Here is a 20,684-nt window from a genome sequence, read left to right on the forward strand (position 1 = left end):
ATGCTTGACGTCCTGCACAGGAGAATGACCTTGTTGGTTTTAGTTTGCTCAGCTGTAGGTGGGGGTTCTTACAAGGTGACTCTCCTGCTTCAGAATAGGCAGAACGTGCTCTTGGGGCTGCACCAGGTCAGTTGGGTTGGAGACCTGTGCTGGCCTGGGGACCCCCCACCCCCTGAAGGATGTGTCATGTGATCTCTGCATGGCTGACTCTGGGAGGGGCAGCACATTGTCCCACAGAAACTGAGCCCTTAATCTGTTTTCTGAGCTCTGGATGAGAAAGAGAAAAGGGACGCTGAGCAGATGTAACCACTTGCAAATTGGAGAGGTGACACCAGGGTGAGGTATTGTCTGACACTGATGGCCAGGAAGTTATTTATTCCTATTTGACCTTGAGAAGCAGGGCCCATCTCTCTTTAACACCTACTAAACAACACTAGCAAACTTCCCTTCTCCTCCCTTCTTTTTGATTTAGTTTTTAAAATTAAATTTTGAGACAGGTTCTCAATAAATTGCCCAAGGTGGTCTTGAACTCACTTTGTAGCCCAAACAGGTTTTGAATTTATCATCCCACTGCCTCAGCCTTGTGAATGTCTGGGGTTTAGGCTTGTGCCGCATATTCATGTGTGATCATACGTGCATGAACATGAATGCATGGAGGCCAGAGGTATCTTTCTTTCTCAAGCACGGTCCATCTGTTTTTAATTTTAGAGAGGGTCTCACTGTACAGCTCTGGCTGGCCCGGGGCTTGCTCTGGAGACCAGGCTGGCTTTGAAATCACAGAGATCCGCTTGTTTCTGCACCACCATGTCCTACAATTATTTTTCTGTTTGTTTTTTTGAGACAAGGATCTCATTGGGATCTGGAGATTGTTGGTTAGATTAAGCTGTCTGACTAGCAGGTTACAGGGATTTTGTCTCTGCCTCCCCAGCACTGGAATTACACGTGCTCACCACCCTGTAGTTGCTGGGGATCAAACCTGGGTCCTTATGCTTGTGGCTTGCATGCCACACACTTTACTGACCGAGTCATATCTCTGGTTTCGTTATCTCTCTTTCCAATAGAGAGTTGTCTGAGACTCAGGCGGGCCTTGGGCCATTCTGTTTAGTTAGCCAGAATATAATAACATGGTTTAATTTTCATTGTATTTGCTATTTTAGTGCGCTTAATTTTTCTGTAAATCTTAAAACCAGAAGATTGTCACAACCATAGGGACGAGTGTGATGACTTCCTGGGGCCACAACTGTCTGTCTCCATGTCTTGATCACACAGCATGTGAGCAGCTTCTAGAACAGGGTGTGGAGGTTGACCAGTGTTCTGCGCAACAGCCTCTTAGGTCTGTATTAGTTTGCCTCTCTCTCTCTCTCTCTCTCTCTCTCTCTCTCTCTCTCTCCTCCCTCCCCGTATATATGTGATGCCTGGAGAGATGGCTCAGTGGTTTAGAGCTCTTGTTGCTCTTGCAGAGGACCCAGGTTTGGTTTCCATCCCTTACGTGGTGGCTCACAGTCATCTATAACTCTGGTTCCAGGAGGAACTGAAGCCCTCTTTTGACTTCTGCAAGACACGGGGCATGCACACATACACATACATATACAGACAGGTAATATACATACATAAAGGCAAAATACTCATACACATGCATAAAATAAATCTTTTAAAAAAGCAAACTGGTGAGAAAAGAGTTTATTAGATTTCTCAGGTTCAAGTCTGTCACGCCTGGAAACCGGAGCAGGAGCTCAGGGCAAGAACTGAAGCAGAGCTATGGAGTAGTGCTGCTTACTGGCTTGCTCCACATGGTTTGCTCAGCCTGCTTTCTTATACAAGCCAGGACCGCTGCCTAGCGGTGACAGCAGCCACAGTGGGCTGAACCCTCCCACATTACCATTAATCAAGAAAATGCACCACAGACTTGTGTACAGGTCAGTCTGACAGAGACATTTTCTCAGTTGAGGTTCCCTCTTTCCAGGTGACTGTAGTTTGTGTCAAGCTGACACACTAACACACACACACACACACACACACTCACACACACACACACACACACACACACACACACACACACACACACACGCTGACCAAGGTCTGAGTCTTTCACTTCCCTATAGCAGACAGTCAGGAAGTCAGTGAATGCCCTGTGTGGGGCCCTCCCACATGTGTTACCTGGTTTACCCCACAACCCTGAGTTATATATCAGGGACTTCTCATTTTTTCTGCTAAGGGGAAGAGACTCATGTAGACCAGCTCGTTAGCACCTGCTTGCCTAAGGGGCAGGGATTTGGTCTGCTACTTGTGACTGTGAAACAAATTAGTCCCGTCCCCCCCACATCCCCCCACCATTTCCCTCTCTCCTCTAGTGTTGGGGATAGAACTCAGGGCTGCCAACTTGCTAGGCAAACACTCTTAACACTGAGACATATCCTTAACTTTCTATTTTGCCAAAAAAATATTCTTAAAATAAGGTTCTACTCTGTAGAGTCCAGAGAAATATGCTATTTCTGAGCTAGCATCATGGCTCGCACAAGAAATCTCAACACTTTGGGGAAACAGGAGCAGGAAGAGCGTGTATTCCAAGCCAGTTAGGGCTACATAGAAAACCCTGTCTAAAAATAAATAAATAAATAAATAGCTAGCACAAAACGGAGTGTTCAAGACCTACTGAGTTGAGGCCAGCCTGGGCTGCGTGAAACCCTCTCTCAAAAAAATGAGAAAGGAAGCAAAAACAAACAAATGACTCCCTGCCCCAAAACACCACCACCACCACCACCACAGCCCTCCAGGCACTCACTGGCTGAATGTTTCCTTCTGCTCTACCTCTGGTGCTGGTCGGATCTACCCTTCCACTGCGTGTCCTGCTTTGGGGGCTCTGTGTGAAGCTCAGGCCGTTTCAGGTCCTGATTCTTTATGAAAAGCAAAGGTTTTGCTTCCTCATCATTGAGGAACTCCATGCTCATAATGCATGTGGGGGTCACTTGAAGGTCGCTGCTAGCCTTGGCTGGGCACCATCTTTTGAATCTTCCACTGACAAAATGTAGGATGGACAGTGTGCATGAAATATTGTCACCAACCCAGCTCCCCTCAACCTTGAAACAGATTTAATGTGTTTAAAAGGAGATTTCAGCAAACTTGGGACCTTTTATTACTTTTGTGGCCTGACCCAACCTTTGTGACCCCATGTGATTGGACGGAAATTGTTTTGTTGCTTGTTTATTTGAGACAGGGTCTCACTAGGTAGACCAGGCTGGTCTTGAACTCACAAAGATCTGTCGGCCTCTGCTTTCTAAGTACTGGCGAGTGCATATATATGTATATGCCTGGCTCTGGAGGGAAGCTTTAAACATCCTTCCTGCCTTGCTCTGTCTCTGTCTCTCTGTAGGGCTTCTACCAAGCAAATGGGCAACAGGCATAATAGGAAGCAGAACTTAGCAAGTCTTACTGAGGACTAAGCACTGTGGTCAGTCACATATGCAGTAAGAGACACAAAAAAGGACAGAATGACCCATGCAGAGCGACGGGGGACAGCAACTGGTGGCTTGTGTATGTGTACGGCAGGCACAGTGATCTTGCTGGGCAGATAAGGTAACAGACACCTGTGGTCTCCACCAGGTGTCAGGACCCCCCACCCCTTTTCTTTTTGCTTAGGAAGATCTCCCAAGCAGAAAGGGGTGTCAGAAAGAAAATCTCTGTCTGGATCTGTCAGCAGAGGTTTGATGTTTTCCCAAAGACACTCTTGAAATAGCATCCCCCCCACATCTGTTTGTGGAGGTATTTTGCTTTTTTTGTGTAGCCCTTGAACCTGTTTGGTGATAGTGAGTGTGGGGTGGGCAGTACAGAGAATGGATGGGAAGCAAAGACTGTGTGTGCAGATGCACACACGCCTGGGCTCAAAGTCAAAGGAAAGCAACCAGCAAGTGCAGACTCCAAGAGTTCTTTGCAACGTGGGGAGGGGCAGTGAAGAAAGAATTAAAAACAGTTTACCTCTATGCTAACAAAGAGAGACCTTTGGTTACAGCAGGTTAGACAGCTGGAGGGACTTCAGAGGGCCTGGGAAAGTAAGTTTGGAAGAAGATTACTCATGGCAGAGGCACAGCTGATTGGAGTAGGTCTCCATTCAGCGACAGCGGGCAAAGCTCTGGGAGGCTGTGTCAGCACCAAAGACGAGCTTCGTGTTTGTCTCTTAAGCAGAGAGGACTTAATGTCAGGGTGCGAAGGATCTATCACCACATTAGTGAGTTCGAGTCTGGAGTCTTTCAAGGAGAAAGCTTGTGATTTAGCAGAAGGGCTTTGATCCCACCCATGAATAAGGGACAACTTCCTCCTGGAAAGGAGTACCCAGTCCTGAGTTTCTTAGGGACCATTTGGAGAAGGAGAGTAGTTCAGATCGCTGGGAAACAAGCTAGAATCTAGCAGAGACTGGGTAGATGTAGGACCAGCCTGCAGATTTGCTGGCTGACCTGTGTCTGATGTGAGGCATTTTTTTTTGTCTCTTTCTTTTTCTAGACAGAGTTTCTCTGTGTAACAGCCCTCCTGGCACTTACTATGTAGACCAGGTTGGCCTTGAACTCAGAGATCCTTCTGCCTCTGCCTCCTGAGTGTCAGGGTTAAAGGTGTGTGGCACCACCACCCATTATTTTTAAGGTCTGTCTGTCTGTCTATCTATCTATCTATCTATCTATCTATCTATCTATCTATCTATCTATCTATCTATCTATCTATCTATTTTTGAGGTTTATTTATTTTTATTTTATTTGAATGTCTTGTCTGCATTTCTAGCTCCACCATGTATGTGCGTTACCCTTAGAGACCAGAAGAGGGAGTCAGATCCCTCACCTGGAGTTCCAGATAGTTGTGCTACCAATGTGGATGTTAAGAACTGAACTCAGGCCTCCTGAAAGAGAAGCCATTCCTCTAGCCCCTCTTCCCCTCCTCCCACTTTCTTTAAAGATAGGTAGGTAGCCTAGTCTGGTGTCAAGTCACTCACAAATTCAGTCATACTGTTATTTAATTAAAAAAAAAAAAGAGCCTGTTCCTGTGTGTAAGAGAGCGAACATGCAATGTAAATGCAGGTAGACGTCAGAGGTCAGTGTCTGCTGCCTGCTTCAATTACTTTCGAAGCTGTCTTTTGAAACAGGGTCTCTCAAGAAACTTGGAACTCACTGACTGAGCTAGGCTTCCAGCGGTGAGCTCCTGGGTCTCCTGCCTCTGTTCCGTGAGTGCTGGGCTCACACTGCTGTGTCCTGCTGCATGGGTGCTGGTGATCCGAATTCAGGTCCTCATTCTTGTGTGGCAGGCACTTGACTCACTGATGCACCTCCTCCCCATTGCTCTGGCCTTTACGGTTCATTTATCCCAGGATCTATGCTGCACCTCTATGCTTACTGTGATTCACCTCCGCTCTTTTTGAAGTAACGCCTATGCTCACTAACATGAGCAAATTGCAGTTCTGGGTTTTGGTCAAACTGCCACCTTGTCCTCTCCTGATACAGAATAATTTGGTCTGAAACCACAATCAGTCAAAGTGCGGTGTGATGGAGTCCAGTCTCAAGGGCTGCATCCTAACGCAACCCCAGCACCTAAGGCTCAGAGAATGGGGTTTGAGAAGATTGCGACAGTCAGAGGAGCAAGGGGTTTTCACCTTTCAGAAAACTCAGAAGCCACACTGTGAAGTCTCCCCAGCGTGGCTGTCTGAAAAGGGCTTGAACAAAGAATGTGTCTGTAGGCCTGCTGACAGGGAAGGGGGCGTGCTCACAGGCCTCAGCCTCACACAAAGAGCTACAGGTAACCAAGGAATGCTGAGGGCTAGAGAGACTGCACCCGAGGGAAGAGCACAACTATTGCTTGTCTAAAACCTAATGGTCAGCCCTGACAACATACATACATAAGTAGCATACTAACTGAGCAGGTAGGTTGTATTTATACATTTAGACACACACACACCCCAGTAACAGCAGTTAAAATGAAAGAAGCTGTGTATCTGGAAGAGAACAAGAGGAGGGTGGTGCATGGGAAGATTTGGAGAAAGGAAAAGGAGGGGAGAAATGAAGAAATTATATTAAAATCTCAAAAAGTTATTATAAAATAACTGCAATTCTCAAACAAGAAAATCTAATAACCACAGCCAGCCAACAACCACAAACACCTTCCACAGCCAGAGGTGGTCACTGTTCTAACGTTACTTTGAGCCTTAGATTGTTTTAAACTTTTTTATAAATGGAAACATGGAGTGTGTGTGTCTTTGTACCTAGCACGACGGTTTTGAACCCATGCAATTACACCTTTTGGGGCTTTGTTCCTTTGTGTTGCTGAGTGACATTTTATTGGATCAAAGTTTGTTGATTGACACATTTGCCATTTCCATATTTGACTATTTGGAATAAAATTTTCTTTATATATTTTTCTTTCTTTTTTGGGGGAAAGGTTTTTTGTTTGTTTGGTTTTTTTTTTGTTTTTGACTGCTTTTTTTTTTTTTTTTTAATACAGGGTTTCCTCTGTATAATAGCCTTGGCTGTCCTGGAAAACACTCTGTAGACCACGCTGGCCTCAAACTCACAGAGATCCACCCGCCTCTACCTCCCAAGTGCTGGGATTAAAGGCGCGCGCCACCACTGCTGGATTGCTTTATACATTTTCAGGCACATCTTATGAAACCCATCCAGTGGTCATAGAATCCTTGCAGTGGACTTAGGATGACACCGTTGCCATCTTCGTTTATGGGGTGGAAGAGACACAGGCTCAGACTGAAAATGGGATTCTGATTCTAGTTCAGATGGGTCGTGTGTGGGGTCTGTTGATTCTCACGCTGAAGCGTCTTCACATCAAAGTTCGTTGGGGGTACTAAGTGCAGGCACAAACGGCCACTCACCTCGATGGCTCCCAGCCCGCAACTGCACTTACTTTGCTAGAGCAGCTGATATTGATAAGGACAATTTCGAGTCACCATAAAAAGGTTACATGCCTTTGAAAAGGACAGTACAACAAGACATTTAAAAGAAATGTCTAGCCAAGGTCGTTACAGTAATAGCCAGCAAACAAACAAACGCAAGGTCACATAAGTATAATTCCCCATCTCCCAGACAGTGGCTGGGTGTGTGGGGTAGTATATAAATAATACATGTCTTAGAATCTGCTCTGTTCTCTCTGGAGCCAGGCAGAGAAGGTTTTTGGAGAGTCTGCTGGTTCTTGCTTGGAAGGGTGTTGTTGCTAAGCAATGTTACTAATATTATGGAGAGACAGCCTCCCAGAGACTTGCCACTCAGCCCTGGAGACTTGTATGGTTGCAAGTGACTTAGCAGGTAGCAGCAGCTGAGAGTTTTGTGATCAGCAAGATGGGGGCCAGGGGACCCTGGAAAGAAGGGTAGTGCTGTAGGCCACTTCGTCACACAAGCTCCTGGTTTTCTGGAATGATCTCTGGAGAGCCTCTATGCTAAAAAGCACTGCTTCGTGTTCATCAGAAACTGGGTGCCCCAAAGAAACTCATTCAGAGGCCGGGTGATGGTGCATGCCTTTAATCCCAGCACTCGGGAGGCAGAGGCAGCCGGATCTCTGTGAGTTTGAAGCCAGCCTGGTCTACAGAGAGAGTTCCAGAGAAGCCCTGTCTTGAAAAAAGAGAACAACAACGAAAAGAATCTCATTCAAATGTTTCCAGTTGGGGGAAAAAACCAGTCATGCAGCTTAGCAAAAATCCAAAAATCCGCAAAGGAGGGAGGGAGAGAGGGAGAGCGTATGAATTGGAAATATCTTCAGACATTCAAGCGGTATTTTAAGCATTCTTGTCTTCCTTCTAAACACTCTTTCGCTAACTCCCCAAATAGATATCTGAAAAGTTCTGATTGAAATCACACCTTGAGTGCTTTCCCTAGATTCTGGGCACATAAGGGATGTGGAGGGCTGGGTGCCCAGCTGGAATGGGATCTGTGGGTTTCCTCTGTGTGGTTTCCTTCCCTTGGAGTTCAGAAATACCACAAGCTCTCCTAGACTCGCTTCCAAAATCTGCGCCGGCTTGGGGCGGGGCCTCTGCTTGTTGGGATGGTTTGCCCGCTGGACGGCTGCTTCAGGGGTGTGTGACTCTGGGAGCCTGAGCCTGGGCAGCGGTTCCTAAGGCTTGTTTGGAGTCTTGCCGGTGGATGACTTGCTTCCTGTAGCTGTCACTGTGGGTATGGGCTCTTTTAGGGGCCGCTTGCCAGCTCTGGGAGGAGCCGTTAGCTGCCGAGAGGAGAGTTGGTGTGTTGGCAAAGGCTCTTCCTCTCTCTCATTTCAAAATGGAAACTGCTCTCCCACCTCGAATGACCTTCTCAGTCTTTCCCTCTTCCCACCCTCCGTCTGCCTTCCTGTCTCCCTCTCGAGCTTTCTTTTCCTCATCTGATAGTGTAGCTAACTGCGCTGCCGTCCAGGAGGGGGCGCTGGTGTACCTGCTAAGAAGGAAGTCAGTCCTGTTTCTAGTGCACAGGTGTGAGGTTCCTGTCAAAGTGCGAGGTGCCAGAGGGAGGCCTGGGATGCCCCCAAGTAGAAGAGTGTATTGTTGCTGTCCTATGCTGTCTGACGTATTATTTTTTTTTAAACTGTTGCTTTTCCTTTAAGGTTCGGTGATGCAGAGGATAGTTGGAGACTATTTCGGCAGAAAGGGAGGGGTATGGCATCTAGAGACATCTGGCCCTACCCTGGATCCAAAAGCTCCTGGTGCTTCAGGGCAGTGACAGCTCAAGGTGGGAGGGAGTGTCTTTCTGAGACCAGGGGTGCTCGATGCACCCTGGCTTTCACGGGCTTCCGCAGTGGGTTTCCAGCCACAGGAACCCTTCCCTTCAGGACGAGGCATGCGTGTCTGTGTGTTTGAACTCGCTGGCCCTTTGAGTGGCAGCACAGCTGTCTGTCTTCTGTTCATGATTAACTTGCTTGCTGCACTCCCCCTCCCAGGCCCCACAAGCCTTTGGGTTTCCCCTGCACTGAGGCAGAGACCCAGGCTGCCAGCTGCCTGGCACTTTGTTTTTGAGAACTGTGGGCTCTAGGGATGGTGAGTAAGAATACTACTGGGGATAAGGATGGGATGGGCGGGGCCCCGAAGGAGACCCCTCCTGTGACCACTTCTATCTTCAATGTCTTCATTCCCTCCGTCCCGAACATGAGCAGTTTTCTTGGTCTACCCCAAAATGAACTGAGAACGCCTTTGGTCACTAATGTGAAAAATGTCCCCTTTTCACTTAGCTTTGGAGCCTGTCCTGGAACTCGCTCTGTAGACCAGGCTGGCCTCGAACTCACAGAGATCCACCTGCCTCTGCCTCCGGAGGGCTGGGATTAAAGGTGTGCGCCACCATCATCCGGCTTCATTTCTCTTTCAAACTGTGATTTCTTCAAGGACCTCATCTTTGGTTTGGTGCAAATGTCTGGTTGACTCCTCACACTTACCTGTTTTTCTGAGCATTCATGATCAGTATGGAGGTAGAATTGAATAAGCCCATTTGTTTTTTATCGTATTTATAGCAATGTTTTAGCATCAGTAAAGAAGAAACTTGACGTGATGAAAACACATGGATAAGTAAATAATTGTGAAGGTGACAAGCGAATGGCCGAATCCTGGGGATCGCTGTCTGGGCCACACTGTTTGTGCTTGTTGGACATAGCATTATTTGTGAAGAAGTATGTGGTGGCTCTTTGCAGTTAGCAATGATCTGTTTGGATAGCAACGGCCCAAGGATCATCTTCCGTTTCTGTCTCTCATTCCTCTTTTGCATGGAGCTGGATTCATCTTGCTTACTAGATGCCGATGGTGCAGCAGATCCAGGAGAGATGGACACACGGTCCCTGACATTGCTTTCTTTGCCTTTTTGTGTTTCCTGGGTTCGTTACATGGGTCTGATGGCTGTGGGTGATGAAGCAGGCATTTGTGGAGGAATCCTTTTGCTGATAGGTGTAGTGACAGGGTGGAAACAGGGCTCCACCATTCATAGGAAGCATCAGTTCAGTGCTCCAGTGACCAGGGTCTGAAAGTTGCTGGTGTTTTGGAGACTTTTTTTTTCCCCATTGGGACTTTGAAGGAGTTGAGAAGACCTCGAATCCCAAAACAGGAATGAATAATGAAACCTACTTGATGGAGAGAGATTTTGCACCTTTGTCTCATGCCTTTGTACCTGCTGTGCACTTGACCTGAACTAACTCCCAGGCAGTGGGGGATGGGTGGGAACTGCTTCTACTGCTCACCAGCACCAGATGGACGTTCTAGTCAGATTATGCTTTTCTCTGTGCATGGATAAAACATTCCCTATGCTGGGCCACCCTCCCTGCCACGTCCTGAAGCTGCCTGTCAACTAACCTGGAGGTGTTAAGTGATAGCAGGGGATCCAGAGGCCCTTGCACCCTGTGCTGGGGCTCTTTCTGTTTCCCCATTTGAGAACACTCACTCTTTCTTTCCCCCAGGCAGATGCTAAAGTCACCCCCAGTGAAATCCTTGCAGTTGCCTGGCTGTCTACCCCATGGGTGGGGCCTGGGAGGGGGGTCACTCCAGTCCGGTTATAAATAGACTTCCGTGACTGTGTCTCTGATCCCCCACCATTCAGGAGGGCCCAAGGCCATTGCTAATGGATGCTTCATAAATAGATCAGGTGCATTTTGGAGCCACCTTGGGGCTCCTTCTCTTTGCCCCAGCATTAGTACTGAGTGGAATGTGGAGAGTCCAGACAAAGCCCGGGGCCCTGGAGCTCGTTTGAAGCCCCCCCCCCCTCTGCTCTCAGATACAGTCCTCTTCCCTGTCTGTATTTTCTGTTTGCTTGAACACCAGACTGTGTAAAAAACAAGGGAAATTGCTAAGGGACCTCTTGGCCCCAACAGGGCTGTTTCCAAAGATGGGCTAATTGGCTTGTTTTAATTCCCTTCACCGACCCCCACCCCAATGCCCGATTCCTTTTCCCCAAGGAGGCAAGTCAGTTAGTTATGCTTCAAGGGCTAAGGGGCGGTGGTGGGGTGGGGGGGTGCCGGGAGACCCGCAGCAAATGGAAGTAATCAAGGAGGGGACTCTTGAGTGAAGCCCGATGCTGTTAGGGCTCAGGCCACCGCTCCTTCCTTAACTAAGAGCTGCGACGTTTTGGGATCAAGTCAGGATGGAGCTTTCACACCATGTGCTGGAGATCTGAGGGTCGGACGCGGTGGATGCGGGCGCAGGACTCGAGGCTCGCCGACTAACCTGGTACTGTAGGAGGAGACAAGCCCGGGTGAAGTTGCTCACCATTCCTATGTTGTTAAATTCCGAGGCCGGTCCTTCCAGCATTGCTCACGAGAATCCTTTCGCGGACTCGTAGTGGTGCTATTGGGAGGTAGCGTCTTTCCTGATCGCTCTCCTCAAACCCCTCCCCCCCATTCTCGACTGGTCTCGGGAGTACACCAGTGACTATCCAGAGTGGGACCCTGGGGCTGGGTGCCCAGGCGGCGGCCGTACGCAAAGGCGGTTTATCTGGGACACTGACAGGGTGGTGGCGGACGCGCAGTTTCTTCTCCGTGTGTGTGTTTTTTTCCTCCCCTGTTATAAAGCCAGTGACAGCATCGGAGAAGTATCCCGGAGCGCCGGCCTGAGAGTGCGTCAGCCTGGGGAGGGAGCCTGAGGTGGCTGGCGGAGCTCAGGAGACAGGGACCGGGACCCAAACACTGGGCACAGGAGAGAAAAGGCCGGGGACCAGTGCTCTCAGGGCAGTGTGCGAACTGCGAACTCGGGCGTCGAGTCCCGCAGCTCCCAGCGCGATCGAGTCGCCGTGATCCGATTCCCTGCTCTCCTTAGGGTCGTGTCGCCTGCGTTCCCCGGGATCCGGTTCCCTGCTCTCCCGAGTCCCGCCGCCTGAGTTCCCTAGGGTTGCTTCGCGCGGGTTGGGTCTCCTGGTTTACCCGGTCTCTGGCTGCTGGGGAGTCAGCCGCCCCGGCGCGGGAGGCGGAGTCGGGGCGGGGCCGGGGCGGGCGGTGCGTCGGAGCGGGAGCCCCGGAGCCGCTGGCCAACCGCGCCCGGAGTGAGCCTCGGAAATGCCCGCGCTGGGGGAGCGGACACCGGACGCCCCGCGGGCCCCAGGGAGACGCTGAAGGTCGTCGGGAAGTGAGCGCCCAGTCACCTGACCCTCGGGCGCACCTAGGTGGGGCGGGGCCCATGCGAGGCGGGCGGCAAAGGCCGGGGCGCGGGCAGCGCGGAGCGCGCGGAGCCGGGGCGGCGGCGGGGACGCGCGGCGGGCGAGGGCGCGGCCGGGCACCGCCAGCGGCCTCGCCATGTCCCAGCCGGCCGGGAGGATGCATTGCCGAAAGGCGGGGATCCGAGCCGCCGTGGTGCTCATCGGACTCCTGCACAAATCTCGAAAGCAGAATAAAGAGAAAAGGTAAAGCTGGCATCATCCTGCTCCCCTGTCCTCCGCGCTTGCGATGAATTCCAGTTTTCTTTCGGGTAGACTTTTCCTTTTGACTCCCTTTGAATGGGAAGAAAAAGGCTGGCTGGCTCAGACGGGACGCTAGCGGAGTCAGAGGGCTCCTAGACCTTGCCTTTGCAGATCGAGGTACCCATCCCAAAGCCTGCAGTGGGGAAGAGTGTAGAGCTACTGGCTCAGCCCTAGCTTCTCTGCAACTTGGCTGAACCCTCAGCTGCCTGCCTGGCTCCGCGTGTTCTGCGCTTGGGTGCCGGCAAGGACCAAGTTTGGAGGTGGCTCAGTCCCTGCTTCCCCACCGTGTCTGTTTTTGGGTATTCCCTTCTTTGACTCGCTCTCCTGTTTGCTCCCGGGCGTTAAAGATTGTTTTCTCATTGTTTTCTCGGGCTATTTCAGGGACACCCGGACATCTGTGTTGGGCAGAGGGGAACGTGTGGAGTCGGTGTGTGTGTGTGTGTGTGTGTGTGTGTGTGTGTGTGTGTGTGTGTGTGTAGGGAGAAAAGTCTGAGGCAGCTGCCTGGGCTCCAGCCTCCAGATGCAGACTTGACACCACTAAATCTCAGAGACCTGCTCTTGTAGGTTATTGCCATAACTAACTTTTATGCTAGGGTTCTAGCAACCTAGGATATTGGAACCTATTGCCTGACTTCCAGGGGTCCTGCTGGGGTGGGTAGTGCTGCACCTCCCCATAGACCCCCACGGGTATTACCGTCACAGACACATAGGTGGTGGCTGACTGTCTCTGGGGTGTTGAGCAGCAAAGAGGAGGGCTTTAAGAATATGGGCTAGGTCGTGTCTGGTTCTTCTTGTTCCCCTTTCTCCAAAATGTGGATTAATGAGATGTTTCCCACAGCATAGGATGAGATGCCAGGGAAATGATTAAGGTTGAGTATGAAGTAACATTGAGTCATTTGCTAAGAAAGTTCTTCCCAGTTACCTACCACTCCACACGATTTCTTCAAAGGGAAAGGTTCAGCATGGTGGTAGTCTGGCCTCAAGATTATTTGCCCCCTTCTTGTTTGTTTGTTGGTTTTCTTGAGACAGGATTTCCCTGTGTAGACTTGGCTGTCCTGGGACTCACTCTGTGGATCAGGCTGGCCTTGAATGCACAGAGCTCCTTCTTTCTCTGCCTCCTGATGTGCCGCCACCAACCCACTGGCTCCTTGCTTACGTTCCCTTTGTAATCCGCGAGAGTGCTCTGGTTCAGGCTCTTGAAGTGGGAGAGAGGGTCTGCCTAGAGGGGAGATCATTTTGTTTTCAGGAGTCCCTCTTAGTTACCATTAGTGGAACTTATATATTTCCATTTGTGGCAATAATATAAGGCATCACTTAACCGTAGGTGATCCTGAGGATGTGTTTGTTCATTTGAAGCAGTTGTAATAAAAATATGTGTCAAGGCTGGAGAGATGACCCGATGGTTAAAAGTATCTCCTGCTCTTCCAGAGAACCCTAGTTCAGTTCCTAGCACCCATGTGTGAGGAGGGCGAGGTGTGGAGGGTGTCTCACAGCTGCCTGTAAGTCTAGCTTCAGCAGATCTGAAGCCTCTTTCTGGCCTCCCAGGGTGCCTTCACTCACTTGTGCAACCCTCCATCATAGACATGTACATAAAACTAAAATAGAATCTTAAAAAAATAAGTGATATCGAATATGGCTAGTGAACTCTGGTGTCTGATGTTGAGAACACAGGTGTTCAGTAGAAAGGCTGCTGGGAGACCCAGGAACCCAGTGCTCTGGGTCTGGAATCTTTTTGCTTTTAGACCTTGAATGGGTCATAACCCCTGGCACTAAAGAAATGGATGAGTGGCTAGTCTCAGGTTCTGCTTTGGGGAAAGAGAAGGAAAATGTGCTCCATAGAAAGACAGGTTTAGCTGGGCTTGCCTGTGATACCACCTTGGAGGCTGAGGCTGGAGGATTACAAGTTCAAGGCCAACCTGACCTTCAGAGTGAATTCACTACTAATATAGACTGGGAATATGACTCAGTTAGTGGTCAAGCACTTTCCTAGCATGAGGGTCCATCCCAAGTACCAGGATGAGAGGGAAGGCAGGCACATGTAACCAGTTCCTGACCGAAGACGGACTATGTGATGGGATAGAAAGTACCCTGTACAATGTAGAGCTTTGAGCCTTGTCTTATCTATTGGCTATGAGGTGATGATACAGATTTCAGCCCCTTGTGCTTCACATTCTGCCTGCACACAGAGGGCTTGCTTAGGCTCAAGTGCTATACTATGGGCGGGGATGTAGCTAAAAAGGCTATGTCTTCACCCACAGTATGGATGAAGGGGATGTGGTTTGAATGGCTCCCATCTCTCACAGGCCCTGTGCCCTTGCCGACTAAGGAAAGATGTCTGGTGGTTACAGCCCTATCAGCAGTGGTCAAGGCTCACTGTGCACAGGCAAAAGAGGCAGAGAGATGGACATGGGCTGGGGGTACTCCATGAGGTGGCTGACGGGGCCCAGGGAGAGGTCTGCTGGGTTCAGGATGCCTGATGGTGGTCTGCCCTTTGTGGATGCTCTTGTCTGCCAGCCATGCAGACAGTAGTTGTCCCCACCATCCTTGGCTTCATCTGGTGCTTCTGTTGGTATAGCCGGATGCCTTTGGCCATGCGCTTACCCTCCTCAGAGAGAGGATCAGCTTCATCTTGGTGTAAAGTAGCTTTTGTTTCTGCTCTTGCTTTATTCTGGAGTTTCTGTATCTTTAAGTGTCTGGAATCTGTGGTGCATACTATTGACCCTTGCTCTGCGGGTGCCCGCTGGCCACAGGGAATCTGGGGGCAGGTGGCAGCTGCTAGCTCTCGATAACCCTTCCCTAAACTCCGTGCTGGGTGTTAAATTTGCGGAGTTCTTCCTTCCATCCCTTCTCATCATGGGGTCAGCGCAGAGTCAGGCCCCTCCCCATCCTTCCAGAGGCTTGATCCTTCCATCGATCTTCCCAGCACCTCTAATTGACAGGCATATGCAGAGAACACTCTGGGCTCTTTGCCTCTAGGGATGAAATGGTGATGTGTGACTGGCAGGGATGCTCTAGTGGTCCTTGTCTCCTCTTTCCATGCTCCTTGAAAATATTACACACAAAGGGGCTGATTGCTGTGCCTGGGAAGATGGCCTTGAGGCAGGTGTCCCAAAGGCAAGGGATCAGGAGCTTCCCAGGGTCTCTTGGTAGGTCCTAAAGAGTTGTTCTCTCAGCTCCAGTCTCAATTTACCCATTTTAGAAATAAGCATGGGGTTTGTCAGTCTTAAAGAATTATTATGCTAATTTAGTGTGTGTGTGTGTGTGTGTGTGTGTGTGTGTGTGTTTGTGTGCGTGCCCTGGAGTACGTATAGAATTCAGAGGACAACTTGCTAGGTCAATCCTCTCCTACCTTGTGGGTCTTGTGGCTAGAACTCAAGTCATTAGTCTTGGTGGCCTCTGAGCTGTCTCACCAGCCCAGTTTCTCAGTCTTAGCAGATCTCTTCCAGAGTTTGGAACAGCCTGGAGGTTCTGTCCCCTTTTGACTACTTGCAAGGTTCTGTCATAGGGAGTCTTTCCAAATCAGTCCTGTGTTTGGGAGGAGCTTGAATCTGACATCTTCTCTAATACTGTAGCTTGAAATCACAGCATAAGGAGTTCCTTTAACATGGGTTCATCGAGAAGAGCTTGGTAGAAGAGGCAAGACCCACAGTACTTCTTCGTAGCGTTAGGTGAGGGTGGCGGGAAGCTGGGCTTTGCCACACAGGCCTGTAATCCCAGTTGATCAGGAAGTTGAGGCAGAAGAATCAAATGTTCAAAACTTACCTGGGCTACAGAGTGAGTTCAAGACCAGCCTGGACAATTTAGTGAGACCCTGTCTCGAAACCAAGTAAAAAGGGGATAGAGGATGCAGCTCGGTGGTAGGACACTTGCTCAGCGTGTGTGCCGACATGTGGGGGACTAGGTTCAGCCCCCAGCATTATGAAAAAAGTCGGTGATGGGGAAGATGTAGTTTAGGGGGGACAGCAACACTTTGGTAGGAAGGAAGATGGATTAGCTAATGGCAGTTGTTCACTAATTCGGATGTGGTGAAGTTGGTGTGGCCTTGGGTATAACATTCCGAATCAGAAGGTAGTTAGCAATAAATGAAACAAACAAACAAAACAAAACATTAAACAGAGGGAGTTATTTTGGGGCCATTCCCATCCTGGAGATCCCAAGGAGGAAAACATGGCTTCTCTTATCATTTAGCAAATGCTTGCTGGCAGGCAGTGATACGGGGCAGAGAATCTTCTGAGGGTGATTTCTCTTTGTGGAGTGTACCTTACAGGGGCATTTCGGTATGGGTTGTTAGAAAAAGCCTGCTTTTCCTTAGTTTTTATTTAAAAAAAAAGTAACATGAAACCTTTTGGGCATGTTAATACCAAGCCTGTGACCTTGTGTGTGCTAGGCGAATGCTCTTATCACTGAGCCACATTGCAGCCTTGAGGTCTTTCAGGAATTCACAAAGGTACAGAGAAGTGTATGGTGTAGTACTCAGTTCTGTGGTCATCAACCGATGGTCAGTCTTGGTTCATTCATTGGCCACCCTGCTTCCTCACAAAGATTATGTTTAAGCAAATCCAAGATGTTAGATCACTTCATTCTTCCATATGCATTTTTTGAGACGGGTTTCAGTTTGTGTGTTTTAAAGATAAGTATCCCTAAAAAGTTATCAAACCTTTCTAAAATCAGCAGTAGGCTCTTTAAAAGATATTTATTTTTATTTATTTGTATGTGTGCATGTCTCTGTGTGGTCTGTGCACATGTGTGTGATTACCCATGGAGGCAAGAAGAGGGCTTCAGCTCCCTGGAGCTGTGGTGATGCTGGGAACTGAATCCACAGTCTCTGCTAGAGCAGGAGTGCTCTGAATCACCAAGCCATCTTTCCAGCTCCACAGTAATTCCGTAATCTATCTAGTCATTATTCCAATTTCCCCATTGTCATAAAAGGGTTTCTGAGTCAATATTCAGGTAATCAAGTGTGATGGGTGTACTTCTCAATCTATACAATTTCCTCTTCTAATTCTTTCTCTTTTCATTACAACTTGTTTATTGAAGGAATGAGCCCTCTCCACCTCCTTTGTCTTTTTTTCTTATGCTAAGCAAGTGCTCTACCACGGAACCATACCTTAGCTTCTGAAGTTTCCCGTTGTCAGGCCTCTGTGGTCAGAGACTCCTGGTGTTTACCAAGCTCTTCCGTCTGCCTTGTCACCTGTAAGTTATCCTGTAGGACTAAAGGCTTCTGTCAGGGGTGAGTTTGGCTCCTTTGTTTACTGTCATGATTGCATGATATACTGCTGAAGGTATTTGGTGTCTATTTTGGTGAGCTAGCAGCCATGATTGCTTTGTTCCTGGACTTTGCACCTGTTCTCCAGGAGGAGACTTGATTTGGAGACAGCCTTGTGAGCTAGCTGGCTGATGCAAAGTTTGAGCCTATGCAGTCTCCAGGAGCCCAGGCCTCTCAGTCCCAGAGTTCCAGAGCTGGAAGGGGTACAGGGTAGGAAACCATCTACTTCCCAACCCTGAGCACATGGGAGCTTGTTCTTGTCCTGGGAGGTAGCTGGGGCCTTCTGTTTCTGATGGGACAGTCTCTTGCTTCTTCACATCTGATGTTTGGATGTTACCTGCTTGGTTGGCTGTCCTTGCTTTAAAGAACAAAGATCTCAGCCTATCTGTGGTGGCACACACCTTTAATCCCAGCACTCAGGAGGCAGAGGCAGGCGGATCTCTGTGAGTTTGGGGCCAACCTGGCCTACAAGAGCTAGTTCCAGGACAGGCTCCAAAGTTACAGAGAAACCCTGTCTTGGAAAATAAAACAAAACCAAAAAACCCCCAAAGATCTCCTTTTAACCAATGTCCAGTGATTAATCTCTCTGGGCATTTGAGAGTCAGACCCTTGGAGTTTAATGGACAGAATCCAAGGCATAAATGAATTGATTTGATTTCTCTTGAACTACTGTTTGTTTTTGAGATAGAGTCTCACTCTGTAGCCCAGGGTCATCTGAACTCTCAATACTCCTGCCTTAGGCTTTTGAGTATTGGGTTGTGGGTATGCACCACCTCTACAGGCTTGGTATATTAGTTTACTGCTCTATTTGGTGTTCTTGCTTTTAGCTCTTATCTAGGAGTTTGAAAGAGTCACATAAAATCAAGCCTTTTACTCATTCAGAAAGGCTCTGCTTTTTCTCTGGTTCTTCATTCTATCTCAGAGGAAAGCCAACAGTGGTCTTGCCTCCTCCTGCCTCCTACCATGCCCTATGATTCCCTTTCTGCTGCAGAGTCCTCCCTTCTGTCCCTGGAACTTGTCAGCATGTTTTTGCCCCAGGCCCCTTGCACCTGCTGTTTGTGACTTAATTGGCTGTTGCTTCCTTCCTTCCCTTGACTCTTAACCCCTGCCCCACCCCCTCCAAAGCTCCCAAGGCCAGGCAGTCTAAGCCACTCACTTCAGTTGCCCTTGCTTTCCTGTGATTGTTTCATTGTGCTTATGTGAACTGACACCCAGTTTATGCAATAAATATAATAGCTACTGCTCTGTCCAGGCTGTGAATGGAGACCATTGGCCTCACTTGTGACCCTGCAGAATCTCCATTGCCCAGAGTAGGAGGTGTGCGGTGGGATGCTTGTTGAATGGGTACAGTGAGGCTTGAGAGGCTGTGACTTCCCCAAGTAAAACGTGCTTGTTGCCCGTGTCCCCAGCAGCCCATCAATGTTGCATCGCTCCTCTGAGGCAGGTTTCAAGGTGCCCCTTTCTCATTTCAGGTCATTCTGTGTGACCTCAGGGAGAAAGGCAAAGGATGGGTCACTCTTGCTCATCTTCTCCTAGTTCTTTTGACCCCTTCCCTGCCTCTGCATGATACTGAGACCCATGGGCACTAAGAGCCGGGCTCAGCCCCAACTGTCCCTAGGATAGGCAGGGCACCAGGCTGTCCTTGGCTCTGGATTCCTAGATCTCTCCTCCTCGAGCTGCTGCCTCAGAGGCAAAAGCAGATTCCCTTCATTATGGCAGAGGGGCCAGTGGGCGTCTGAATTAGTGAACAATTGCCATTAGCTAATACATCTTTCTCTCTAAATACAGTTTTATGCCTCTGGAGTCCGCATGGAGCACAGATGGCTGCCTACCATGGTGTTGCCAAATAGAGGGCTTGCCAGGCCTGCTTGGTTCAACCAACGAGGATCACTTCTGTGCACATGAGAACTGCCCAAGGGCCCAGGAAGATTCTAAGTCATTTTACGTTGAGGCCTCCTTCCATCCACAACCCCACCCCCTACCAATCAAGGTTCTTGCCTGCCCAAGCCATTAAAAGCAACTGAGGTAGGCAAGATGTTTTCAGGTGGACAAGTGCTTTTTATTTTAATAGCTATTTTGAAAAATGAATTCTGGCAAGCTATGCTGGTTTCCCATGCATGGCAGTTACATAACATTTTAAAAAAGCAAATTTAAGTCAAAAATTGCAAGTCAATTTAAAGAAAATTGTTAGAGAAGTCATTGTCAGGTGGTACTAGGATTTGGGGAAAATCGGGAAGGTGATGTGGAAGTGTCTAAGATTTGAGGACAATTTCTTACAGACTAACTGGGCTACAAAACACCAGTGTCCCAGGACTGTGGAGGCCAGCATGGGGCATGTAACGAACCAATGTATTGTGCTTTTATTATTTATTTTCCCATGTATCTGTTTTTGCGTCTCTGTGTGTGTGTGTGCGCGCTCTTGCACATGCTGGGATATGCACATGGAGGTCAGAGGTCAGCTTTGTGGGCGCTGGTTCTCTCCTTCCATCGTGTATCTTCTGAGCGAGCGTACAGGGTAGGTCAGCACACTCAGTGGAACACGCAGTGGCACACTCCTTTACCTGATGAACCTTGACTTGAGTAGACACCACCCAGATCAAAAGTACAGATTTTTTTTTTTTAAACCTTGTCTGTCTCAGTGGCTCAGGCTTGCTTGGAACTTGCTGTCCAGCCCCAGGCTAGCCTGAAGTTATGATCCTTCAGCCCCTGTCCCTCCAAGGACTGGACTTACACTTTTGTGCCGCTGTGCTCAGCTCAACATTAGGGTTTGTGAGTGGGAGCCCTGGGTCTTCTCTCTGGAGGACAGTGTTAGAGAACTCAGCCTGATTTCTGGGGCTGAGTGAACTTGCTTTGACCTTCTCTTCTCCAGACATACTCAGTGAGAACCTGGAGCCAGTGCCGTGATTATTCACTGCCCTTGGAGCAAGGGTGCCTTGAAAAATTGTCACTTGCTTTTAAGCTTATCGGCTGTGAACACACTCTTTCATGAAGGCTGGTGCTTCAGCCAAGTCCTGCCTGGAGCCCTCCAG

The 20,684-nt window shown here is 49.0% G+C and overlaps 1 protein-coding gene across 7 annotated transcripts in view; it reads left to right on the top strand.

Moving 5' to 3' along the window:
• The window catches only part of Rap1gap2 (RAP1 GTPase activating protein 2), a 212,232-nt gene that overhangs the window by 61,511 nt on the left and 130,037 nt on the right, over nt 1-20,684 (top strand). Inside the window, exon 1 of one of the 7 annotated variants that reach the window (XM_087910324.1) lies at nt 12,177-12,332. The exons of the other annotated variants lie outside the window; for them this stretch is intronic. Within the exon in view, the coding sequence (XP_087766450.1) occupies nt 12,226-12,332 (107 nt within the window). The 5' untranslated portion in view covers nt 12,177-12,225. Of the gene's footprint in view, nt 1-12,176; nt 12,333-20,684 lie in introns of those variants that run through there. 7 annotated transcript variants of the gene reach the window in all.

Source organism: Myodes glareolus, chromosome 9, assembly GCF_982192425.1.
Source record: "Myodes glareolus chromosome 9, mMyoGla1.1, whole genome shotgun sequence".
Lineage (NCBI taxonomy): Eukaryota > Metazoa > Chordata > Mammalia > Rodentia > Cricetidae > Myodes > Myodes glareolus.